Consider the following 15,494-nt stretch of genomic DNA (forward strand, 5'->3'; position numbering starts at 1 on the left):
GATAGTTTGTATTTTTTAAACCTCTTTAGTTTTGCTCTGACCTTTATTATTTCTATTTTCTTAATTTTTTTAGATTCAAGGTCTTGCTGTATTGCCCAGTCTGCAGGGAAGTGACATGATCGTAGCTCATTGCAGCCATGAACTCCAGGACTAACAGGATACCTCTCACCTCAGTCTCTTGAGTAGCTGGGACTATAGGCACATGTCACCATGCTAGGCTAATTTTTAAGTATTTTTTTAGAGATGAGACCAGCCCATTGCCCAGGCTGCGTTATTTCTTTTCGTCTATTAATTTTGTGTTTGGTTTGTTCTTGCTTTTCTGGTTCTTGAAGTGTATTGTTAGATGTTTATTTGAAATCTTTCTGCTTTTTTTGATGTAGGCATTTATTGTTATAAACTTTCCTTTAGCTCTGCTTTTGCTGTATTCTATAGGCTTTGGTATGTTGTGTTTTCATTTTCATTTATTTCAGGAAAGTTTTTTGTTTCCTTCTTAATTTCTTCGTTGACCCAATAGTCATTCAGGAGCATTTTATTTACTTTCCCGTTATTTGTAGAGTTTCCAAAGTTCTTCTTGTTGTTACTTTCTAGTTTTAGTCCATGTCGTCTGAGACTATACTTGGCATAATTTTGATTTAAAATTTTTTTTTGAGACTTTTGTGGGACCTAACAAATGGTCTGTCTTGGGGAATATTCCATATACTGATGGGAACAATGGGTATGCTGCAGCTGTTGGATAAAATATTCTGTAGATGTCTTTTAGGTCCTTTTGTTTGGGTGCAGTTTAAATCCAGCGTTTCTTTGTTTGATACTTGTTTTATGTATGTGGTTCCTCTGGTGTTGGATGCATATATATTTAGAGTTTTTATATCTTCTTGGTGAATTGGTCCCTTTATCATTATATGATGACTGTCTTTGTCTCTTTTGGTTATTTTTGACCTAAAGTCTGTTTTATCTAATGCAACTATCTCTGCTTATCTTGGTTACTGTTTGTGTGGAATATCTTTCTCCATTCCTTTGCTTTCAGTCATGTTTCTTTACAGGTTTCTTGTAGGCAGCATATAGTTGGGTCATGGTTTTTGGTTTTTGTTTAAATCCATTCAGGTAGTCTATGTCTTTTAAGTGGAAAATTTAATCTGTTTACATTCGAGGTTGTAATGGATATGTGAGGATTTATTTCTGTCATTCTGTTAATTATTTTCTGGTTGTTTTATATCTTGTGTTCCTTTCTCTCTTGTTGCTTATTGCAATTTGGTAGTTTTCTGTAGTAGTAACATTTGAGTTTTTTTCTCTTCTTCATTTGTGTGTGTGTTCTACCAGTGAGTTTTTTTACTTCTCTGTGTTTTCTTGATGGTAGATACCATCCTTTTGCTCATGGACGTAGGACTCCCTTAAGCACTTTTTTGTGGGATTTGTCTAATGGTCATGAATTCCTTCAGTTTTTGTATTTCTGGGAAAGACTTTATTTTGCTTCAGAGTAACTTTCCTGGGAATGGTATTTTTTACCTACATGCTGTGTTCTTCCAGCACTTTGAATATATCATCCCATTCTCTCCTGGGCTGTAAAGTTTCTGCTGAGAAATCCACTGTTAGTCTAATGAAGGTTCTCTTATAATAATAGACTACTTTTTCTTGGTTTTTTAGAACTTTGTGTTTGACTTTTGCCAGTTTAAGTATAATGTGTCACAAAGAAAATCTTTTTGGGTTGTGTCTATTTGGTGATCTCTGAGCTTCCTGTATCTGGATGTCTAAATCTCTTGCTATAATAGATTGGTAAGTTTTCTGCTGTTACTTTGTTAATTAAAACTTTCTATGCCTTTCATCTTCAGTTTCTGGAACACCCAGAATGTGTCTACTTTGGTCCCTTTATGGTGTCCCACATGTCACATATGCAGTGGTGGGCCGGGTAGATTGCTGTGTCCTTGGTTCCCTGGGCAGGATGTGTGGCATGAATGATGGCAGTAGTGGCAGGAGAGCCCTCTTTTATTCTTTTTTTTTTTTTTTTTAAACCTTATTGAGTTATTTCTAAAGATCTCTCAAGTTCTGAGATTCTTCTTTCTGTTTGATCTAGTCTATTGTTGAAGCTCTCAAATGAATTTTTAAAATTTCATTTATTGAATTCTTTCATTCCAGGATCTGTTTTTGGTTCTTTTTAATGATATCTGTCTCTGGTGAATTTCTCATTCATATCCTCAATTGTTTTTCTGGTTTCTTTGTACTGTTTATTTGCGTTCTCTTGTATCTCACTGAGCTTCTTTAATATTATTATTTCAAATTTCTTTTCAGGTATTTCATAAATTTTATATTCATTGGAATCTGTTTTTGGAGAATTACTGTGTTTCTTTGGAGGTTTTTTTTTTTTTTTTTTTTTTTTCACGTTTCTTGTGTTTTTATGTTGATGTCTGTACATCTAATGTAGCAGCTCCTTCTTCCAGTTTTTTAGGTTGACTTTCCTAGGGAAAGACTTTTTCCTGAAGATGTATCTATGAGATGTCTGTTTTATGGAACACTTTAGCTTTGATTCTGAGTGTATGTAGCAGTGTAGCCTCCATATGATTTCTTCAGTTGTAAATGGCATCAGTGATTTTTGTGTTTTTCTCAGTGACTTGGGCTATAGTCATTAGTGGAGGCCGTGGCAAGGCTTTGCTAAGGGTGAGGATGCTCAGTAGGCCAGTTCTTGGGCCCTGGTGATGGTAGTGGTGGGTTGGATGTTCCTGTCCTTGAGACCCTGGGTAGTGTTCTGGTGTTAGTGGGTCCAAATGGGCCATTCTTCGGCCTCAAGGCAGCTTGGCTGGTTACTGACAGTGGCAGCAGTAGGCTGGACAGTTGGTGTGTCCTCTTTCCCCTGGACAGCGTGGGTGATGGCAGTAATGGTGGTGGGACAACCCTCGGGTTGTGAAGTGGTATGAATTGATTTTATCAGTGGCTGTGATGTGTGGGAGGGCCATTCCTCAGACCTCATGTATCACTCACAGGTGACTGGTGGTTGTGGTAGTGGCAAGCTGGGTGGTTTTGTCCTCAGGACCCCAGGAAGTATGCACAGATGCCAGCCATGGTGGGTGGGGCAATCCGTGGTCCCCTCGGCAGTATTCATTGGCACTTGGAGGGGCTGTGCCAGGCCAGAGTGGCTTGTCCTTAGGTGTACTTGGGCACTGGCTTTAGTGGGCAGAGTGGAGATGATCCCCAGGCGCTTTGGCAGTGTGCTCAGGTAGCTGGAGTAGTGTTTGCGGTGGGTTGGGGAAGTCTGTCCTCAAGGTGTATACAAATATGCTGTGGCTATGCTGCTAGGGGTGGCAGAGTTGTCAGTGGCTGCAGCTGCAGACAGTTCTCAGGCTTCAGAGTGTGTGTGCTTCAGCCCCTGGTGGAGTTGTCAGGAACCTCCCTATGCTAGTCTCAGGGCCCTCATAGGGATTCTTCTGTGGTTAGGGTTACAGACATTCATAATGAAAATGTGGACCTCTGGGAATCACTCACTTATCCTTTTCCCTCAGTGGGCAGCCTCTCCAGGATTCCAGGTGAGCTGGCCGCCTGCTTCCCTCGCCGTCTCCTTCCCTGCCTCAGTTGTTTCTTGTTACTTCTTTGTTAAATTCTAGTGTTCTCTCTTAGATGCTATGTTTGAAATGTGATTATCTGCTTGCTATTTGGTTTTTCTAAGTGTAGGAGGCAAGTACCAGATCTGTTTTCACTTTCTTAATAGTATCTTTTGACAAAACAAATTTATAATTTTGGTGAATTGTTCAATTTTCTTTGGGTTGGTTGCACTTTTGATGTCATAGCTAAGAAAAGATTTCCTAATCCAAGGTTACAAAGATTTACATTTATCTTTTCTAAAAGTTTCACAGTTTTATCCCTTCCATTCAGATCTTTGATCCATTTTGATTAATTTTTACATGTGGTGTGAGTTAGGAGACCCAGTTTCATTCTTTTGCATGTGGACCATTTTCCTGGCACTAATTGTTGAAAAGATGGTTTCACTGTTGAATTGTCTTGGTAGTCTGGAAAACAATTTGACCATAAATGTATAATACATGGATTTACTTCTAGACTGTCATATCAGTTCCACTGATCTATATGTCTGCTCCTATGCCAGCATCACACTGTCCTGATTACTACAAGTTTATAATAAGTTTTGAAGTCTGAGAATGTGAATCCTCTCCTCCAAGTTCTTCTTTTTCAAGATTATGTTGGGTATTCTGGGTTCCTTGACATTACAATATATATTTTAGGATTATCTTGTCAATATCTGCAAAAAAAAACCAGCTGGGATTTTGATAGAACTTACATTGAATCTATACATTGATTTGGGGAGTGTTGCCATCTTAACATTAAGTCTTTCATCCGTGAACACATGATGTCTTTAAAAAGCTGATGAGCAAGACCGTACCTCTATAAAAACAAACAAAAAAACTAAATTTAGTTCAATGGACCCAAGTAGTATATTGAGGGTTTAACAAAATATATATGAAAGTATTCCCTCCTCCAATATCTGACCTTATATTATTTTGTATTAATCTTAAGATATTATTATTCTTTCTTACCTCCTACAGTTTCTATGAAAGAACAAGCACACAAATATTTGGCAAATCCTAAATCTTAAGGGCAGAAAAGGACTTTTAAAATCATTCACTACAACTTTTTATATAATTATTGCAGAGAACAATTACTAAAGAGAGTTATGCCTAGGAAAAGTAATTTGGCTAACCCCAAAAGATTTGTGTTTTCATTTAGCTTTCAAGGAAATAGATGATAAAAAAAGAAATAGTTGATTGGATTCATCATTCTACTTGGAATTTATAGATCTAAATAGGAGAATTTTTTGCATTTGTGAAGCAGAGATGACTATCCTTCAACAAAATTATAGGCTATCAAATACTTCGTAAGGTAAGTACAAAAGCCAGAGTAATAATGCTCTAGAATCTATTAGAATTGTATTTGAAATCTGGACTCAATATTTACAAGATAGGTATGTTTGTTTTAGTTTTATGTGTGACAATTGATGGGTAGTTAGTTACATTCAAAAGATGTTGTCCATTTTGGTACACATACCTTTAAAACCAGGGATATTTAAGTAACTCATCAAGTGAGTAGAAGATCTCTAAAAAATCATACCATGTCAGGTGTAGAAAAAATATTTGACAAAGGTTAACACTCATCCAGCAAACTACCAATAAAGAGAGAATTTCCTTAACTTGATTAGAAGCATTTATGAAAAACCTACAGTTTATATTTTACTCTGCGATTGAGAGCAAAGCAAGGATGTTTACATTCAACCACTTTTATTCAAAATTCTATTAGAGGTCCACGAATGGAGTAAGGCAAGAAAAAGAAATAAAAGGCATCCAGATTGAAAAAGGATAAGTAAGCCTGTCTTTATTTGCAAACATTACATCCTAAGGAATCTATGGAAAAAACTATTAGAAATAATATGTGAGTTTAGCAAGGGTACAAGCTACAAGGAAGGAATGCTTGAAAAATGAAGTTAACAAAAGCAAGATAATGAAATAATGTAGGGGGATACATTTTAACAAAATATATGTGGACCTGTTCACTGAAAACTGCAAAACATTACCAAGAGAACTAAGGGCACATCTACATGAATGGAGACATGTATAGTATGTTTGTGGAGTGGAAGACTCAATGTTAGATGCCATTCCTCCCCAGGTAGATTTATAGAGTTAATGTAAACTCAATAAAAAATATCCTAGGCTGGGTGCAGTGGCTCACAGCTGTAATTCCAGTGCTTTGGGAGGCCGAGACAGGAAGATCGCTTGAGTCCAGGAGTTCAAGACCAGCCTGGGCAACATACAAAAAAGAAGACGAATTTGCTAGATGTGGTCGTGTGTGCCTATGGTCCCAGCTGCTTGGGAGCCTGAGGTGGGAGGATCTCTTGGGCCTGGAGGATGAGGCTGCAGTGAGCCATGATTATGCCACTACACTCCAGCCAGGGTGACAGAGACCCTAGCTGAAAAAGGGGAAAAAAAAAAATCCTCATAGGCTTCATTTTTAGACATTGACGTGCTGGTCCTCTTATTTATGTGGAAATGCAAAGGGCCTAAAATAGGCAAAATAATTTTGGAAAAAAACAAAGTTGGGCGAGCCACTGCCAGCCCACAGGTCAGCTTGTGGCGGTGGTGGTGGGGAACCAAAGTTATAGGATATATACTGCCTGATTTCTAATTTTTATACAGTTAACAATAATTAAGACAAAATGGTATTGGCGGCCGGGCATGGTGGCTCACACTATAATTACAGCACTTTGGGAGACTGAGGTGGGCAGATCACTTGAGGTCAGGAATTTGAGACCAGCCTGGCCAACGTGGCGAAATCCCATCTCTCCTAAAAATATAGAAAAATTAGCTGGGCATGGTGGTACACACCTGTATTCCCAGCTACTTGGGAGACTGAGGTGGGAGAATTGCTTGAATCTGGGAGGTGGAGGTTGCAGTGAGTGAGATCATGGCACTCCATCCACTCCAGCTTGGGTGACAGAGTGACTCCCGTCTCAAAAAATAAAAAAATAAAAAATGGTATTGGCATAAGGATAGACATGTAGATCAATAGAATAGAGTTTAGAAATAGACTGTCGTGTGTGTGTGTGTATGTGTGTGTTTTGATAGAGGTACTGATGTAATTCAGTAGGGAAATGTTACAGTATTTTAAAGAAATGCTGTATATCTGAGTGGACAAAAAATTAATATTGCTCCTTATCACACACTTATACAGAAAATTAACTCTAGGTATACCAGAGACCTAAACGTGGAAGTTAAGACTATAAAACTTCTAGAAGAAAACAGTGGAGAATATATTTGCTATCTTGGAGTAGGCAAATTAAAGAAAAACATATAAATCACATACCATAACATGAAAATTTGATAGATTGGATTTTATTGAATGAAAAGCTTTTTGCTCCTTACAAGGTTCCATTATGAAAACAGATAACCACAGATTGTGAGGGAATACTCGCAGTACATATTCACGTAGAAATGACTTGTTTTTCGGAATATTAAAAAGTCTCATAACAGAAATAGCCTATATTCTTATAATCCAAATAAAACATGGGCAAAAGATATGAATAGACACTTTACAAAGGATAATATATGGGTGGCAAATAAGTACATGCAAAGATGTACAACATCTTTATTTGTTAGAGAAATGCACTTGAAAATCACTGAGGCGCAACCACACATCAGTAGAGAGAGTATAATTGAAAAGGCTTAAAATACCAAGTGTTAGCAAGAAGGGAACAGCTGTATTGTCATACACTGCTGTCGAGAGTGGAAAATAGTTTGACAGTTTGAGTTCACTTGTATGAAATGCTAGAAAATACACAATGATAGGAATCAGTGGTTGTGTGGGATGAGAGAAGGCGAAGGAAAGGGAATTGCTTCCTGAGTCACGCAAAGGAGATTTTTAGTGTTCTGTATTTTTAGTGTTAGTTACATGAATGTATGCAATTGTCAAACTTTCTTAAATTGCACACTTAAAATGGGTGCATTTTATTTTTATTTAAATATACTTCAGCAAAGTTGATTTAAAAATAAAACTAGATTGAGTGTGATGGCTCATGCCTGTAATCCTAGTGCTTGGCATGCCTAGGTGGGAAGATCCTTATAGACTAGAAGTTCAAGACTAGCTTTGGCAACATAGCAAGACCCTGTCTCTACAGAAAGATAAAGGAAAATATTAGCTGGGCCTGGTGGCAGGCACTTATAGTCCTACCTACTCAGGAGGCTGAGGAAGGAGTGTTGATTAAGCCCAGGAGTGTGAGGTTGCAGTGATCTATGATTGTGTGCCACTGTGTTCCATTGTTGGCACCAGAGCAAGACCTTGCCTCAACACCCTTTTCCCTGCCCCCCCCCCCAAAAAAAATCCCCACTTAATAAACAAAAACCTCCTGTTTCCTACTTGCTCCACATGAGCCTAGTGGTATAGACCCTACTCTGGGAGGAAATTGAACTGAGCCTGTGTTTGTTGATTGGCTATCTAAAATGTCAGTTCAGTTTTTGTGAGATTTCTATATTGTCTAACAAGGAAGAGCAAAGGTAACGCTTCTTAGATGGCCGGGTGTGGTGGCTCACCTGTAACCCCAGCATTTTGGGGTGCCCAAGGCAGGAGGATCACTTGAGCCCAAGAGTTTGAGACTAACCGGGGCAACATGACAAGACTCCATTTCTACAAAAAATCAGAAAACTAGACAGGGTGCAGTGGCTCACACCTGTAATCCCAGCACTTGGGAGGCAGATCACCTGAGGTCAGGAGTTTGAAATCAGCCTGGCCAACATGGTGAAACCCCGTCTCAACTGAAAATACAAAAATTATCTGGGCGTGACGGTGGGCGCCTATAATCCCAGCTACCTGGGAGGCTAAGGCAGGAGACTTGCCTGACCCCAGGAGGCAGAGGTTGCAGTGAGCTGAGATTGCACCACTGCACTCCAGCCTGGCCAGCAGAGGAGTGAGACTCTGTCTCAAAACAAACAAACAAACAAAAAAACCAGGCGTGGAGGTGGAGTGTACCTGTGGTCTCAGCTACTTGTGAGGCTTGGGATCACTTGAGCTTGGGAGATCAAAGCTGCATTATGCCATGATCGTGCCTCTGTGTTTAGAAAAAAAGAAAAGAAAAGGCTGAGAGGTACTTTTTTGGTAGTAAAATATACATAACATAATTCTTACCATTTGAATCATTTTAGGTATACAGTTCAGTAATATTAAGTTCATTCACATTGTTGTGCAGTCATCACTACCATCCATCTTGAGAACCTTTTCATCTTCTCACTTAAATTCTTTTTTTTTTTTTTTGGGGGGACGGAGTCTCACTCTGTCGCCCAGGCTGGAGTGCAGTGGCCGATGTCGACTCCTTGCAAGCTCTGTCCCCGGGTTACCATTCTTCTGCCTCAGCCTCCCATGTAGCTGGGACTACAGGCGCCTGCCACCACGCCCGGCTACTTTTTTTTTTTTTTTGTATTTTTAGTAGAGACAGGGTTTCACTGTGTTAGCCAGGATGGTCTCGGTCTCCTGACCTTGTGATCCTCCCGTCTCGACCTCCCAAAGTGCTGGGATTACAGGCGTGAGCCACTGCGCCCGGCAGATTCTTTACTCATTAAACAGTAAGTGTCTATATTCCTTTCCCCTCATCCCCTACCAACCATCATTCTACTCTTTGTCTCTAGGAATTTTACTACTTTTAAGTGGAATCATACAATATTTGTCCTTCTGTGACTGGCTTATATGTCAGAGTATCCCTTTTGTTTTTTTGGAGACAGAGTCTCACTCTGTTGCCCTGGCTGGAGTGCAGTGGTGTGATCTGGGCTCACTGCAGTCTCCACCTTCTGGGTTCTTGCCATTCTCCTGCCTCAGCCTCCCGAGTAGCTGGGACTACAGGTGCCTGCCACCATGCCTGGCTAATTTTTTGTATTTTTTTTTTTTTTTTTTTTTTTTTTAAGTAGAGATGAGGTTTCACTGTGTTAGCCAGGATGGTCTCCATCTCCTGACCTCATAATCTATCTCCTCGGCCCCCCAAAGTGTTGGGATTACAGGTGTGAGCCACTGCCCCTGGCTAGAATATCCCTCCTTTTTAAGGCTGAATAATACTCTATTGGGTGTATGTGGTGTATTTGTTTATCCATTTATCCTTCAATGCACACTTGGACTGCTTTACCTTTTGGCTGTTGTGAGTAATATTACTATGAACATGGGTGTGTAAATACTTGACTTTCTGCTTTCGTATCTTTTGGGTATATATCCAGAAGTGGAATTGCTGGATCATTTGGTAATTCCATGTAATTTTTTTAGGAATTGCCATATTTTCTACAGTGGTTACACCTTTACACATTTCTATCAGCAGTGCATAAGAGTTTCAGTTTCTCTACGTGCTTGCCAATACAGGTTGAACATCCTTAATCTGAAAATTTGAAATACAAATGCTATAAAATCTAATACTTATTGAGCACCAACATGATGCCACTAGTGGAAAATTCCATGCCTCACCTCATATGATGGATTACAGTTAAAATTTTGTTATCATGCACAAAATTATTAAAATGATTACAAAAAATTACCTTCAAACTATGTGTATAAGAGTTTATATGAAACATAAATCAATTTTGAGCTTTAGACTTGAGTCCCATCCCCAAGATATCTCATTAGTTATATGCAGGTATTCCAAAATCTGAAAAAATCTGAAATCCAAAAGATTTCTGATTTCAAGCATTTTGGATATTTGGATAAGGGATACTTAGCCTGTACTTGCTATTTTCTGTTTTTTTTTTTTTTTTTTTTTTTTTTTTTTCATCATAGACATCCTAGTGGGTATAAAGTGTTATCTCACTATGGTTTTGCTATGTGAAGAGGAATTTTAAGGTCTCTTTATTCAAACCTGTGATTTCAGAGGTCAAGCTCAAATACTTTGTTAGCCTGAACTATTTGGTGGAAGATTTCACAATTACTTTTGTGAATCTTTAATTATTAGAATTTGCATTTAGGCGTTCAGGATTTTATGAATACCTAGTGGATAGTAATAGGCTGTGGGCAAGTTTTTTTCCTTTTGTTGATTTATGTGTGACAAGCCACAACCATTCGTATTTTGTGTGGAAGAAGAGATATCTATTTGTTTTTGTAATTTTATTGAAATATTTACTAACAAATCAGTGTAAAGTTTGGACATTGAATGGTTTCCCCAGATTAATACACATATACACACCCATCCAAAACAAAAGTAAACGCTGGAGTTTATCATTTCTGTGAAAAGTGGTTTTTAAACTGTTGTCCAATGAATTTTGGTATTTTCTCTCCTACTTTATTTTTAATTTTTGTAAGAACTCAGTGTAAAATTTTTCCCCATTGCATTTATTTTGAAACTTGCTAGCCAAACCTAAATCATTGTTTTCCCAAAATCATTGTTTTCCCATTTTTAGTGCTTTTTGTAGCATCTGCATTTTACAGGGTTCTTGGCAAGTTCATAGGTCCTACCTAACAGATTCTTACCAGGTCTGGTAGACTCTTAGCTGAAATGCAGTGACTGTTTTGAAAAGATAACATAGAAATACCCCAGCAGTGGCTGGGTGATGAAATGAGTGTTAAGCTCGGGTACCTGCATAGACCAGGATCCGAGACATAGACACCTACCTTGTACACCAACAGTGTACACTGGCATGTACATAGTAACACCCAGTACACAGATATTCTTGGTGCAGTTTGTTAAACAGCTTTTTTCCCCTTCTCATTTCAACAGATGTTAATTGAGTACTTGCTTTGTGTCTGACATTGTGCCTGGCACTGTGGATATAGAAACAAGTAAAATAGTCCCTACCCTTAAGGAATACATATATATAGCCTAGAAGGGGATACAGACCTGTAAACAGAATTGAATGTTAATTGCAAACAATGGTCTAAATGTGTAAAAAGTATAGAGATCTTACAGAGGGAGAGAGTGATGAATTCTTGGGTATGGCAGCAAGATCAAAGAAGGATTCCTTTGGATAATATGAGGTAAAATTTGAAGGTGGAATATGAGTTTGTCATTGGTATGGTGGGCATTAAAGTAGTGAGGTCAGCATGTAGGATAGGACAGATAAACGACATGGTATGTTCAAGAAAGTATAAGGAGATGATTCATGTTGGGCATAAAGTGTGAGGATTGATAGGTGAGGGTTGTATTTCCCGTCATTGTCAAATGTTGCCTTAAAAAACAGCCTAGGAAGATTAATGAGATAGTAGAGACAAAGACTAAATTTGGATATGATCACTGGGATTAATTGTAAAACTAGGATGTACATTGTGTTTCTGTTTCTGAAATGCATATCTTCCTCCTTTCCCTCTTTCTCTTTCTTGAACTCCCCTCTTTCATGCTTTCCTCCCCCAATTGTGTGTATAGAGGCAGGATAATTGAAGGAAAAAGCTAAAAATCCAATTTTGTTTCTGTTTGTCTTTGTTCCTGGTTCTCACAACTTTGAATGGGAAAGCCACTTTATCTTTCTGTGTTTTGCTATTCTTGTTTGTATAATGTTTGCAAACTATCTATGGATCTATGCTTTTCCAAAGTTTTTTGGGTTTTTTTGGTTTTTTTTCTTTTGTTTTTTTGGAGAGTCACAGTTTCTGAGTGCCTGAAACACAGTAGGTGCTCCATACATATTTTCAAATGAATGCTGTGATAACTTGTATCAAAAAGTAAGAGGGAATAGTTAAGTCATGACAGAGTAAGCAGTAAAAAATTTATGCACATATCTTTGCTTCTTAGGAACACTTACTATATAAAATGTGTTCAAGCAGTTTGTCTTTAAAAATGTTTCACTAACCGTGTAGATTTGTGAGGTCCCAGGATATATAGAAACTACAGTATCTTTATACATTAAATTCTTTTAATGTCATATAATTAACATCTGTTCAATTGAGAATCTCTGTATATTAAAAATGTGTTTTGTTGATCATTTTCTTTCTAAATTTTGGTGTGGCAGAAGTTCTTAGATTTGGATTCTTCAGCTTATGAATGTTTTCTTTTAATAATGTAATTATATGTGGATATATTTTCTTATATAATCTTTTTCTCAGTTCAAAACAAGTGTTTCTTATGCTGTTTTTCCATTGTATTTGCAGAATGTTTGCTTTTGATGCAAAGGATTATAAAAATCCATTTTAATATCATAGGGTTGCTGTACTATACTGTTAATATAATTTCTTTACCTCTAGGGGTCCTATTGGGCAATAGACACCAATCCGAAGGAAGATGCGCTGCCTACTCGGCCAAAGAAGAGGGCACGATCTGTAGAACGGGTAAAGGCTCTTTGTCATAAATTTAGTATAATGCATTGAATATTTCTGAAATACAGATTTTGAAAGTTCTTTTCCAATGTAGCACATGTAACTATAATGAAAGTAAGATTTTATTTGTGTAGCATTTTACATTTTTCAGAACACTTTTCAGACTCATTTTATTTGATCTTAACCCTGAGGGGCAGTTTAGGACTTAAGTAAAAGGTTTCGTCCCAATTAGGGCGCAGCTGTTGTTTGAGACTTGAATCCAGCTTTCTTGAGTTTTAGTTTGGTATTCTTTTCTCTGCATCTACAACATTTAGGAATAGTTTTATGTAACACAGCTATTCCCTTCTATTATAGAGGGTCAGTTTGGTTGCATTGAATTTTCCCCATTGTCCTCAAAATACCTTTTCCTGGTTCTGTCCATTTAATAGTCACTTTGTACACAACATTTCTAAGTTGTGTGTGTGTGTATCGCTTGTAAGATAATTCTTACTTGTGACTTAATGGTTAAAATTAGTTTGCAAGAGTGAAACAAAAAAGGAACTATAGTTAATATCCTAAGTTGTCTATTTTAACATATTTTTAGTCAGCACTTTGACTGCCATCAGCTTTCCTCATCCTTTCTACATTTCTAGCATCTCAGCTAATACAAACACATATCCATCCTACCTTACTGTTCTTCAAGACCCATTTCAAATGTTAACTGCTTTGTGAAGCTTCCCTTACTGTCTTCCATTTGTGTTCTAGAAGTTTTATAAAACTCTTTTATAGAATTTCTCACACTTTGTAGAAATTATTTGTTTTTGTATTTGTCTCCTCTACTGGAATATGTGCCCCTTAAGGGCAGAGTAAATACCTTACGTTTGTATCTTCTGTGTTACCATTTTTCACAGCTTATAATAGGTACTAGTAAATGTTTGCAGCACGAATCAGGGCAAAGAGAATAGGACAAGATGAAAGAAACTGAGTAAATGCTTGGTCAAATAAATTTGTTGTATGCCCATTCCTGGTAAAGGGTTAAAACTTTTGAGCCTCAAAGATAAAGATCTCAAACTGTGATTAGATTGGGATCACATGAGTCCATGAGGTATAACAGCAGTGAGATTTAGTAAGGAGGATTTATTGGATTCAGCAGAGGGAATTCAGTAAGCCAGTTATCGGGATATATAAAATGAATTATTTGGCCAGAACAACTTTTGACTTTACACAAACCAGAGTTTAAGAAGTTAAAGTTTAGTATTGGTGACATGGTCTTCTGGTAACAGAAGTAAACAATTTTTTTTTTTTTTGAAATGGAGTCTCGCTCTGTCGCCCAGGCTTGAGTGCAGTGACGCGATCTCAACTCTCTGCAACCCCCACCGCCTGTGTTCAAGCTATTCTCCTGACTCAGCCTCCCAAGTAGCTGGTATTACAGGCACCCACCATGCCTGGCTTTTTTATATTTTTAGTAGAGACAGGGTTTTGCCTGTTGGCCAGGCTGGTTTCGAACTCCTGACCTCAGGTGATCCACCCACCTTGGCCTCTCAAAGTGCTGGGACTACAAGCGTGACCCACCGCGCCCGGCCAGAGCTAGACAATTTTACGAGATGTTGATAAGTTCAGTATGTTATCATTTGAGAAGGAATGAACATCAGTTTCTGCTCTCCTGCCTTTGCCTTTTTTTTTTTTTTTTTTTAAAGCACTCCTCTCAGCTTATACCTAGCCTTTGCCTTTTAAAGTAGGCTTAATTCATGGAAATTATGTGGAGTATAAAACATTTAGCAGCTGTTGCCAGAATTTGAAGGAAGGGGAGAAAAATCCACATTTTAAAAAACACATAGCATTGTTAAACAATTTGGGAAAGATTGTTTGAAGAGCTGAAGAAGTGTGGTCTTCTCTATTTGCTTTTTTCTTCTGAAGTTCCTGGAATTTCAGTTATTTTTGGAAGTTGGAATTGGGTTAACAACTGTGCATTTCTTTTGGATATTAAGCTTGCCTTTTATTCTCTTTACCTTGTTTTATTTTCTTAAAGCAATCCCTCTCTATTTTTGAGAGTCTTCCTTTTTTTTCTGAGACTATATGCAGTTTTATAGTGGAGGCCTAAAGAAATACAGATTCAGGTTACAAAAGCATGTGTTATTGAATGTACATTTCGGACATATATTTTCTGTATTCATTTTCTACTGTTTTTTGATCATCACTTTAAAATGTAAAATATTCAGAAATTTACTTTTGTGGTATATTTTCACAAAATATTCATAACCATACAAGAGTCTTTCGATTACTAATGCTGGTATTCGTTTTAGCCTAAGCTGGGTATTGGTTGCCCCTGTAGGAGCATACAAAGAGGTTGGTTATAAGCAAAGGGCATATAATTAGGGGGACAGATATTGTTTAACAAATATCTAAAATATAGTGTTCTTACGAAAGATAATTTCCTGCCCTGATAAACTGAATTACCTGTATTTTTCCTTTAGAGTTTTTTTTAGAATGGGAGGTGAGAGGTTATATAATATATAGTATTTTTGTTAGGACAGAGTGTATATTTTAAGTAACCATTGGGTTTTTATCTAAGGAAATGCCTAGGGCAAATAGTGATGGTCCTGAACATGACCTTCAGACATTTAAAGGATAAAAGTTAAATGTAGATGGTAAATACATTGATGCCTCTCTAAGTTCCTTACTGAATTTCTGAAATTTGTGATTTCTTTGTCTATATGTAAACATTGAAATTCTATGTGAAAAAATAAAACTATTTCACACATTTT

At 37.5% G+C, this 15,494-nt stretch overlaps 1 protein-coding gene across 4 annotated transcripts in view; it reads left to right on the forward strand.

Annotated features, from left to right (window-relative positions):
- Window positions 1-15,494, forward strand: part of FOXJ3 (forkhead box J3) — a 150,072-nt gene that overhangs the window by 87,816 nt on the left and 46,762 nt on the right. For all 4 annotated transcript variants that reach the window (XM_007979185.3, XM_007979190.3, XM_007979186.3 and 1 more), the window contains exon 5: window positions 12,679-12,762. In XM_007979185.3, coding sequence (XP_007977376.1) covers window positions 12,679-12,762 — 84 coding nt within the window. The remainder of the gene's footprint in view (window positions 1-12,678; window positions 12,763-15,494) is intronic.

This window comes from Chlorocebus sabaeus, chromosome 20 (assembly GCF_047675955.1).
Source record: "Chlorocebus sabaeus isolate Y175 chromosome 20, mChlSab1.0.hap1, whole genome shotgun sequence".
Lineage (NCBI taxonomy): Eukaryota > Metazoa > Chordata > Mammalia > Primates > Cercopithecidae > Chlorocebus > Chlorocebus sabaeus.